At 38.7% G+C, this 11,551-nt stretch overlaps 1 protein-coding gene across 1 annotated transcript; it reads left to right on the top strand.

Annotated features, from left to right (window-relative positions):
• Positions 1-353: 353 nt before the first annotated feature.
• LOC118349890 lies at positions 354-3,983 on the top strand. The gene is made up of 5 exons (XM_035695828.1): positions 354-626; positions 1,041-1,428; positions 1,501-2,715; positions 2,773-3,379; positions 3,689-3,983. The coding sequence occupies exons 1-5, from the start codon at positions 354-356 to the stop codon at positions 3,981-3,983; spliced, it is 2,778 nt and encodes a 925-aa protein (XP_035551721.1).
• The last annotated feature ends 7,568 nt before the right edge of the window (positions 3,984-11,551 follow it).

Genomic DNA, 11,551 nt, shown 5'->3' on the forward strand with positions numbered 1-11,551 from the left:
CGAAAGATAAGGGCCATGCAGTTGCATCTCAACAGAAGGGTATTTGTGACATTTCAACAGTGAAGGCTAATATGGGTAATATTTCTGGCAGGAAGGAAGTTTTGAATGCAGAGGTAGAGTTGAGGAAGTCTTATGGAGGGACTCGTACATGGAGGCAAATTTTAAGGTCTCAAGTGCACCATTCTCCTTCTGAAAGTGCCTATAGGAGGTCAAAACGGCATCATGGGTTAGAGGATGTTGGAGATTACTGGCAATTCTAAGAGACATAAAAGTAATGCTACATGTAATAATGGAAGGGAGGGTTCCATTTCTCAGGATGCGGTGGTGGCTGGAACACAGCCCCACTGAGCTCAATGAAGATCCTTAGTTGGAATACACGAGGGCTTGGGAACCCTCGTGGTATTCGTACTCTTGCTGATTTACTCAGAAGAGAAGATCCCGATGTTTTGTTTTTGCAAGAAACAAAACTGAATGCTGCAAAAATGGAATTCTATAGAGTTAGATTTAAGTTTAATTGTTGCTTAACTGTTGATGCGGTTGGTAGAAGTGGGGGCCTTGCTTTATTATGGAAGCAAGATGTGCCTCTGTCCATTCTGAGTTACTCAGCATCACATATTGATGCTATGGTAATTGACATGACATGAACCTAGTACATGACAGGTCTATATGGTCAACCTAATACTGCAAGACGGATGGAAACTTGGAATCTGCTAAGAAGTTTGAGGAGGTATCCTGAGGAGGCTTGGCTTGTATTTGGGGACTTCAATGAAATTTTATCAGTACAGGAGAAATGGGGGGGAAGAGATCGACCATAACAGCAAATGGTTGATTTCCAACAAATGATTTTCGATTGTGAATTAAGGGACCTTGGTTTCTGTGGTCCACAATATACTTGGTGCAATGGTAGACAAGATATGGCTCGAGTTTATGAGAGACTGGATAGATTCCTTGGAAATGTCTCTTGGTGTAATCTATTCAATAGAGCCTCAGTCACTCATGGTTCTATCTCTTACTCTGATCACCTCCCACTATGGATCTAGCTGGAGGGCCCCCAGTCAAGACGAGGAGGTGCTAAACCTTTTAGGTTTGAGGCAATGTGGATTGGTGAAACTGAATGTTCAAGAATTATACAGCAGGAGTGGCTTGCTGCAATTTCCTCAAATGGAATGCAGGGTGTTATGGACTGTATTTATAGTTGTAGCAGTAAGTTACAAAGGTGGAACAAATCAAAGTTTGGTAAGGTCCAAGTCAAGCTGAAAGAAGCAAAGCACAAACTCTCCATGGAACAAAGTCAGGAAGTGATTCTTGATAAAATGGAGAGGAAGGTCTCTCATGAGATGAACGTTGAACTTATTAAATCCTTCACAGCTGTTGAAGTTCTTCAAGCTTTGAAAGAGATGCATCCCAACAAAGCACCAGGGCCTGATGGTATGCCACCTCTCTTTTTCTAGAAATTTTGGCCTAACATTGGTACTTCCATTGCAAATGCTGTTCTACAAGTTTTGAATCATGGAGAAATGCCTCAAGCTCTCAATCACACTTTCATCACTCTGGTCCCTAAGAAGAAGAGTCCTCAAACAGTAAATGATCTTAGACCAATTAGTTTATGTAATGTTGCATATAAACTAATTTTTAAGGTCATTGCTAATAGAATCAAGCAAGTGTTACTTGTGATCATCTCAGATACTCAGTCCTCTTTCATACCTGGCAGACTCATCACGGACAATGTACTAGTGGCCTATGAAGTTTTACACTATTTGAAGAGAAAGAAGAAAGGAAAGAAAGGTTTTATGTCTATCAAGCTTGATATGAGCAAAGCTTATGATAGAGTCGAATGGAGTTTTATTGAATCTGTTATGAGCAAGTTGGGATTCCATGAGAAGTTAATTCAACTTGTGATGATGTGTGTGAGGACTCCTACTTTTTCAATTCTGATTAATGGCTCTCCTACTGGTCTTATTGTTCCTTCACGAGGGTTGAGGCAAGGAGATCCTATTTCTCCTTATCTATTCCTCTTGTGTACTGAAGGGTTGATTAGCCTTTTGAGAGAGGCTGAAAGAACTAATGTTGTTACTGGATTACAGATTTGTCATGGAGCTCCTAAACTGAATCATCTGCTTTTTGCAGATGATAGCTTGATTTTCTGTAATGCTGATATGGAAACAAATGTAAGGTTGCAAACTCTATTAGAGCAGTATGAAGTTTCCTCAGGTCAGCAGTTGAATAGAGAGAAAACAACAATGGTTTTTAGTGCTAATGTGAATCAGCATAACAAGCAGGCTATTATGAATTTGTGGTGCTCAACTCAATTGCAGCACTATGACAAGTACCTTGGGCTGCCACCTGTGGTGGGCAAGTCCAAATCGAGGGCATTTGCAAGCATTAAGCACAAAGTTTGGCTCAAGTTGCAAGGTTGGAAGGGGAATATGTTCTCTCAAGGGGGTAAGGAGATCCTCCTTAAAGCAGTAGCTATGGCAATTCCATCTTATGCCATGAGTTGTTTTAAGCTTCCACCAAGGCTTTGCTCTAAAATAGAGAGTATGATGGCAAGGTATTGGTGGGGTCAGAAGCAGGAGGAGAGAAACATCCATTGTCTAAGCTGGAAGAAGATGTGCAATTTGAAATTTGTGGGAGGCATGGGGTTCAAGGAGCTTGAGGTTTTCAATATGGCATTGTTGGCAAAACAAGCTTGGAGATTATTGCAAAATCAGGATAGTTTATTCCATAAAATGTATGTTGCTTGATATTTTTCTGATGGGAATCTGTTGACAGTTTCTCTTGGAGGAAATCCTTCCTATGCTTGGAGGGGTATTTGGGAAGCAAAGAGGCTGCTAGTGCAAGGTGGCAGATGGAATGTGGGAAATGGAAGTTTAATCCATATTTTGAATGATGTTTGGATCCCTGGATTTAGAAATTTGAGACAAGCACTGGGAAATGAGCAGAGTATTGAACACAGTAGCCAGCTGGACAATCAAGTGTTCTCTCTTATTGATCAAAGTACTAAATGGTGGGATATTGCCAAGGTTAGAGCTCTTTTCAATCCAAACATGGTGGAGGCTATTCTCAGATTGCATCCAAGTCATACTGGAGCTGCTGATCATTGGATGTGGGAACACGAGAAGTCAGGCTCTTTTTCTATCAAAAGTGCTTACAGTTTCTTTAAAACTATCTTGGAATCAGAACATGGGGAATCCTCTAGTGGGGCTTTGATGAAAAAATTCCGGACTGCTCTATGGAAGTTACAAGTTCCTCATAAAGTTAAGGTTTTTGCTTGGAGGGCTTGTAAGGATAGTTTACCAACAAAGGCAAACCTGATCAAAAGAAAACTGGACATTGAAGGAAAATGTTGCTTTTGTCAACATCCATTCGAGGATTTGAGGCATGTGTTGATATTATGCCCTTCCACCTATGGATTTTTAAGGAGTAGGTTTTCTGTTCTCCAAAATGGTGACCAAATCAGCTCTTTTCTCACTACTGCAATGGATATTTTATTCAAGGGCAATTCTGAGGATCTGACAGATTTCTTCTTGATGGTTTGGGCTTTTTGGTTCAGAAGGAACAAGATGGTTCATGAATAGATTGCTTTACCACCTCAGCAGGTTATTGGATTTGCTTTTACAAAGAAATTGCATAGTGTTGTGGTTAGATAGCAGTTGGGGAACCATATTTCTAAAAACCTGGTGTACAGATGGTCAACCCCTCCAGAAGACTCTCTTAAGCTAAACATTGATGGGGCTCTCTTTTTTGATTTAAACAAAGCTGGTATGGGCGCGGTTTTGAGGAACCATATGGGTGAAATTCTTATGGCATGTAGTAGAGTGGAATCTGTTTCTCTGGAACCAGAACAAGTTGAAGCTGTGGCTTTATTGAGAGGCCTTCAATTGTGCATGAGCTTGGGTATCCCTAAGCTGATAATTGAAAGTGACTGTTTGTTCCTAGTTGAAGAGGTTAATAGATCATCTGAGTCAAATGCAGCTATATGATCTGTGGCAGCAGAGGTAAAAGGATTAATGCAAACTTTTCCTCAGTGCAGCTTTCAACATTGCAGTAGATTCACAAATGAGGCTGCCCATCGACTTGCAAGACATGCTTGGTCCATTGAAGATATGTTTATTTAGTGGAATAGTGTACCTCTTTTCATTGAGAATGTAATTTTCATTGATCAACACTATTGTAAGCTATCTCAAGGTGTTATGCCTTTACGAAATGAAGTTCTTTTCTATAAAAAAAGAAAAAGAAAAAAGAGGCAAATAGTATGATCATATAAATGCATGCGTACTGTAAATATTATTGTTATGTATGAAAATATGTTGTGCTTATGATGGTTATCAACGCTACACTAAGAGCCAAGTTAAGTTTCGATTCCTTTCACGAGCTGTGATGAATTATGACATTATGTTTGTATGGATGAATTTGTTGTTTGATGGATGGAATGTACTAAAATCACATGGAAGCCATGAACTATTCATGAAGTAATTTAAGTCAAGTATGCCATGTAATAAAATAGCCTGATCATGTATGCCACGTTCATGTAGTACTTAGATCATGTATGCCATGTCTATGTAGTACTTAGATCATGTATGCCATGAAATTTCATAAAATGTTTAGATCATGTAGGTCATGCCATGTTATGCTATGCCATGTAAAAGAATATGTCATGTTATGCTATGCCATGTACACGAATATGCCATGTTATGTCATGCCATGTATAAGAATATGCCATGTTATGTCAAGCCATGTACAAGAATATGCCATGTTAGGAAAATTCATGAACCCTAATGAATTCTCATGCATTAAGAAAGATAAGAAGTTTAAAGTGATATGGACCCAAGCGTGTTGACCACAAGTTATGCTAAGACGGTGCCACAGACTCAAGCGTAGTTAACCACAAGTTAAGTGAAACATTAACTCAAGCATGTTTCATTCCACGTTATGACAAATTATGCAAGTTAAGTAAAACATGGACTCAAACATGTTTCACTCCATGATATGACAAGTTATGCAAGTTAAGTGAAACACGGACTCAAGCGTGTTTCACTCCATAATATGACGAGTTATGCAAGTTAGGTGAAACACAGACTCAAGCGTGTTTCACTCCATGATATGATTAGTTATGCAAGTTAGGTGAAACATATATTCAAGCTTGTTTCACCTCATGTTAAGAAAAGATATGCAAGATAAGTGAAACACGGACTCAAGCATGTTTTACCATAAGATAACAAGATAAATAAGTTATGTATGCATTCACGTTACATGTTTGCCATGAATATGTGTGTTCCACTTATGTTAATGATGAATAGCTATGCTAAGTGAATCTATGATGATGTATGTATGTTTTGAACAGTCTTTCAAAAATTAAGTCTATGTTAAGTTATATTTTACGGTATGAAGTGCTACTTACTGATTATTCGACTCATTTTTTGTTTGGCTTTTTGTTTTCCCTTTTGTTTAATTTTTACAGATGGTGATTGTGATGACGCAGAGCTGGATGGCCAGGAGTAGATCTAGTAGAAAGACTTGGGAAGGAGTAAGTGTTATTCACTCAAGAATTAGATTTATTTTATGTCATTCGTAGGATTAGTTTATGTTCTTTTTACCTTACGTTTAGTTTCAAAACAATTATGTTTAGTTCTGTTTTAATATTTGTGATTCTTTTCAATAAATGAAGTATTTCAAAATATGAATCTTTTTGTCAGGCATTATGTTAGGAATGTTTCATAATATTCCTAACCTATGGGAAGGGGTGTTACATTATCCACTCAACCATCAATAGAAAATGCTTAAAATTTGTATCAATCAACCCGTAATGGCAAAAGGCACGAGGATAAAAAGGAGCACTCCCAAGTATAAAAAAAGTATAATTACATGTAGTAGGAACATCTTATATCAACCCTTTCTTACTATCCAAAGACATTTGATTTGTTGATTCTAAAAATTTAAGTTTTCTTGTTTGTGATCCTTTGACATATTTGATACTTTTACGAAATTTTTGGATAGCACAATCAATCTCTTTTAACCCATCTTGTACTACCAAATTGAGGATATGAGCACAACAATGAAGATGGAAGAAGTCACCATCACAAACAAGGGTTTTCTTAATATTCACTTGAGTTCTTAACATCTCCAATAAATCATCATTTGAAGAAGCGTTGTCTAAAGTCAAAGTAAAAGCTTTGGTTTCAATTCCCCACTCCCATAGAAAATTATAATTTTTTTCAAACAATGATGTCATTATCTGGTGGTGGCATAAAAGAAAATTTCACAACATCTTTTTGTAAAACCCAATTCTTATCAAGAAAATGTGTCGTAATGCATATATAACCATAAGTAGTTATAGAAGCCCATAGGTCAAAGGTCAAGCTATTTATAACAAGAGCATCAAACAACAAAGATTAAAACCTCCTTTTTTTTTTCTCGATTATGCATCTTAACCAAATTAGCATTGGTGGTATTTCTAGATATGTACATAAAAATTGTAATAAACACATAAACTATAACACAACTATAACAATAAAATCAGCATTCCAGAACACTACCACAGTAAATAAAAAATATAAAATCTCAGCATGGTTTTACAAGTGTATAACAATAAAATCAGCATCTAGAACAATGCCCAAACCATTTACCCATAGAGATTTGTCACCATATTTAATTTTTCCTATGTGAAAATGCCCTCCATTCCCTTTCTTACCATCTTTAGTATTCTTCTTCACATAATTAACGGAAATGAAGCTGTAATGGAACTCTCATTAATTCATTGTTACGGGATAACAAAATTTTATACCCATAATAATTTTCTTTCCTCATCTAATGTTTTTTTTAGAAAACGAAGTAAAGGAAAAATGAAGCTCAAAATTCACAAACATGTGACCAATAGCCTCCCTTAAACCAACCAAGATATTTACCATCAAAAGTTCAACGAAGCAACAGAACATTGACATTTTTTTTATTGCTTAGCGGGATTTTAGGTTTTCCTATGGCTATTATTTTCTCGAGAACCAAACAAAGAGAGTTCTTCCAATGGTCAAGCTAGCTATGACAAAGGCACTAGGAATAATAGATATTAGGGTTTAAACCTCAAACATCGATACTAGCACTCAATGTTATAAAGAAAAATAAAGGAGAAGAGAATTAGTGAAGAACCTAGTTTTTGCGGTTGGTGTACTGTGAGAGATGGGGATGCCCTAAGATAGGGTTAAGTTATTTGAAAGAAAAGTTGAGCCTCCAGACCGAGGGGCGAGCAATGGTGAGAGTATGAGACAGAGAGATAAGAGAGAGGGAGACTGAAGGCGGAGGGTTGCGGTCGCGAGGGATGTGGGAGAGCAAGGCTTCAAAAGAATGAATGAGGCAACATGATTAGTTAATGATGAATAAGATTTTGAAGAGTAAGGGATCGAGGGTGGCTTAGGGTTTAGCTTTTAGGTATAAGAGTATAAGTGTAATTTTAACTTTCTAAATGGGTCAAAATGGGTTGACCTATATTAAGCAATCAAGTCATAACGGGCCAGTTGTTAACATTAAGCTCAAACCGACTAATTTCGTGTTCGTCTTGAGTTAACGGTAAGTGTCTGTGTTGAGTTAAAGGGTCGTGTCACATATTGCTACCCCTAGGTAAGACTTATTGAAGGGAACCCATTGAGCATCCACCTTTCTTTAACTCCATGACATTGCGTGGCCACCCAGTTCCCAACATAAACACAAAATTAGCTTAATATTATGCAACCAAGTCCAAAGCACAGGCTTCCTCACTCAAAATGTTCGTAGCCACCTTCAGATTTCCCACTTTAGTCATCAAACAAATTAACAGTGCCTCTCAGAAGTCTAAGATTACCCCCATGCCACTCCTTTTGATTTTCTAGCTGCATTATTTTGGACATGTATCACATATGGCTGATAAAAAATTCAAAAATTCGACTCTGAATATGGTTCCACTCCAACTTCAAAAAAATGGAGTTGGAGTTGGATTTTTTCTTAATTTTTCAATCGGAGTTGAAGGTGACTCCAACTTTGGCCTCTGACTTCGATTCCAACTCGATATTATACATTTGTTATAAAAATATGAATTTATCTATATATTTATCATAAATACTAGTATAATTATATAGTTATATAACTAGAACTTATATAGTTAAATTCAATAATATACTAGTATGATCTAATTACTATAAAATAATATACTTATACTATAATATAATAGACTAATTATTGTTTAGTATATGTAAATATCATAGTATTACTACCATACATAATCAAATATAGAAATAAGTTAGATCCTAGTATTTAAATAAGTTTAGTTTAAAAAGTTAATAACACATATACTAATTTACTAAAGTATAATAACATGTAATTAGATACTAGAAATAAGTCTAGTGTAGAAATAAGTTATAAATAAGTTAAACATTAGTATAATATAATAACAAGTAACACTATATAGTGTAATAACATGTAATTAGATACTAAAAATAATATGTAATTCTGTAGTATGATAACATGTAATTAGACACTATAGTTTAAGTCTAGTATAAAAAAAAGTTAGATAATAGTATAGAAGTAAATTAGCAATGAATTATTTAATTTTAGTTTTTAATTTTTTGGAAAATTTGAAATTTGAAAGCCCACAAAAAAATCTTTTTTAAAATGGAAAAAATATGAAGCTAGAAAAAACTAAAGCTGAAAGCCCAAAATCGACTTCGCTCTGACAAGCCGAAAACAGAGTTGGATCGGAGTCTACATAAGTCAGAGTCAGAGTTGGAGTCAGAATTTGGATTTGAACTCCGACGAAGTTAGTGCTCACCCCTAGTATCTCACGTGTGAAGGGCCTAAAAAATGGCTTTGCACACTCCCTCTCAATCTATATGGACTTTAGGAGGCTATTGCAAGCTTCATTCCCATTTGGTTATTTTGGCAAGGCATTGCACTTCTCAATATTTTCATTGGAGGGAGGAGAGATGGGCCAGGGCGAATTGGGACGTGTTGTGCAGTCAGTGCAGTCATAAGTTGGGCATAGAGGAGGAAGAGAGGTTTGGTCAGCAATAGGTTGGTTTGAAGCAGATATGGTAGAGGGAGAGAAATTTGTAGCACCCTTCAGAATGTTTGGCCCAGAGCTGACGTATATTAGCTTCGAACACAAGATCGTCCCTAGCACGATAGTAGAAAGCTCTGCTAGGACATCATTGATACAAGCGATGTTCAACAATGATAGAAATCTTGTTCACATCTCATATCATGTCGAAAATGTGGAGGGAGAAGGGTTGATTGTGGTAATGCCTTCAATTTATCCTGCAACTAGAAGTCTGGAACCAACAATGCTACTATGTGGTAAAAGACAGTCACTTTTTGTTCTGATGGTTTTGATTGTACAACATTGGAGTTCTGAGGATGTGTTGATTTGTATATGGTTTGCCCAATAATAATTGTAAGGGGATTTTTCCCACTAAACCCAAGAAGCCTGCGGATGAAAAAGAAGTAAGATCAAAAGCCCAGCCCAGAGTAAATAGTCCCTAACCCAGCCCATGGGAAAGTTCCTCTGACCACAACTTGCAGGAGGAATGGTGTTGTAGGGGATGCGACTTGTGAATCTGAGGACCCACGAATAGTGTCCAATTCTCAAGTACCCACCCGCACAACAAGTGTGACATATGGGGAGCCATTGATCTATTGATAGAGAAGTCATGAATGAACCAAAGGGGAGATAGACTAAGAGAAGGAGGTCGAAGAACCACGTTGCATTAATGGGTCCCCCACCAGGGCAACACGCCACATTAATGATGTTGTTGCAGAAACTACACCATATTTAAAGATTCTGACACAATGAACAGTACGGGGAATGCGGACTTCATGGGAGTAGGCATGATCTGCTCTCCAGACATATGGTATAAATAGTATATCCTAGGTACGAGAATATCTCTATGATCCCTAGACTCCTTCAGTTATTGATAAACTTCCAAGAATATTTACTAACTTTGACATCGGAGGTTACCCGGCCCCTAGGCCACCCTATCAAGCCACAGTCTTCACTATCTTTTGCATGCTCGTTTGCGAAGACCTGAGTTATTAGAACTTGGCCTAATGGTGTGCAAAACACTACGTTAACTATGGCACCGTCTGTGGAATCGTAATAGATCTGGCATGTCCTTTCATGCCTGCGACAACGCGTTCCAAACGACTCAAAAGAGACATGGAAGATGCTATGGAAGTAAGGTTGAAGACTATAGAGGAGTGGGTGACAAAGCTAACTGGCGAAGAACAAACACTCCACAAGAATAATGAGGAGCTCAGAAAACCCCAACAGGAGCAGGATGGCGGGGCAAGATCCAGTAACATTGAGCACGTGGGATTTTGAAACATGCAAGTAGGACTTAATAAGCAAGAGGAGCAGAAGAATATGCAGGACGAGCTCCACTGCCTTAAAGGGAAATACAAGGAGATAGCAAGGAAAGTAGATACGTCGTCGATGGTAGATCAGTTGCTCACAAGCACGGGTCTACCCTTTACTGAAGAAGTAATGGTGGTGCCTCTACCATTTGAGTCCCCACTATGGAGATGTATAATGGAGGAAGGAACTCCCTTGAGTACCTGGAAACTTTTAGAGCTCACATGACGCTGCATGGCTTCCCAGGGGAAGTAGCTTGTAGGGCATTTCCGCTAACCCTCAAAGGATTAGCACGAGCATGATTCAGGTCACTAGCACCTGGATTGGTGGATAGCTTTGGGGAACTGTCCAGACTATTCCAAACTCAGTTTATGTCCAGTCGAAGGAGGCGGTGTCCCACTGCGTATCTCCTCACCATCAAACAAATGGAGGATGAAAGACTGAAGTCATACTTATCTCGGTTCAACAAAGACTGCAGGACCACTGATGACCAAGATGAGAAGATAACTTTGGTAGTGCTCTTGGGAGGGGTCTGGCGACGATCCCAGTTTATGGCGGAGCTAACTAGAAGGACTCCAGTTATATTGCAAGAGTTCATGGACTAGGCCGACAACTTCATCAACGCGAAAGACACTCTCCGAGCATTGAAGGAGTAGCGAAGGAAGGAAGTGGAGCGTGTAGAGAAGAGGGGGAAGGTCACAACCAACGCCAAGCCCTACAAAAAATGGGAGATGGGCTCCCAAGAAAAACAATGAGAGGAAGTCCCGACAAAGGGACCTGGACCGCGATATGACCGGCCCACATTCCCCATTCAAATGGAAGATGACCGGGGTACAAAGCGTCGCTAGTGCATGTACCATCGGTCCACCTCACACAATATTGAAGACTGCTTCTCCCCACAAGGGAGGAGGGAATATACGAAGAAGCGGAAGCGACTTCACTTCCCGGCCTAGAGACTGAAGCAAGAGAAAAGGGGAAGGTCGAGAGAAATGAGTCAGAACCGAGGCAACTAGAACAAGCGGGCAAACAACCCTCAATGGCAATCGGTGATAAGAGAGCCATTGCCAAGTCGTTCCTATTCGCCAAAGCAGGCACCCCCTCTTGGGAAAATTCGAATCATAGCTGGAGGATTCGCGGGCAGGGGTGTTACCTCGTCACACAGGATGGCACACACCAGAC

Source organism: Juglans regia, chromosome 11, assembly GCF_001411555.2.
Source record: "Juglans regia cultivar Chandler chromosome 11, Walnut 2.0, whole genome shotgun sequence".
Classification (NCBI taxonomy): domain Eukaryota; kingdom Viridiplantae; phylum Streptophyta; class Magnoliopsida; order Fagales; family Juglandaceae; genus Juglans; species Juglans regia.

Excerpts from the sequence above, each read along its gene's own strand:
- LOC118349890 (XM_035695828.1), top strand. The coding sequence starts at position 354 with ATGAAGATCCTTAGTTGGAATACACGAGGGCTTGGGAACCCTCGTGGT. Across the intron at positions 627-1,040 it reads CATCACATATTGATGCTATG|CTGGAGGGCCCCCAGTCAAG; the intron begins GTAATTGACATG and ends CTATGGATCTAG. Across the intron at positions 1,429-1,500 it reads CAAAGCACCAGGGCCTGATG|TTTTGAATCATGGAGAAATG; the intron begins GTATGCCACCTC and ends CTGTTCTACAAG.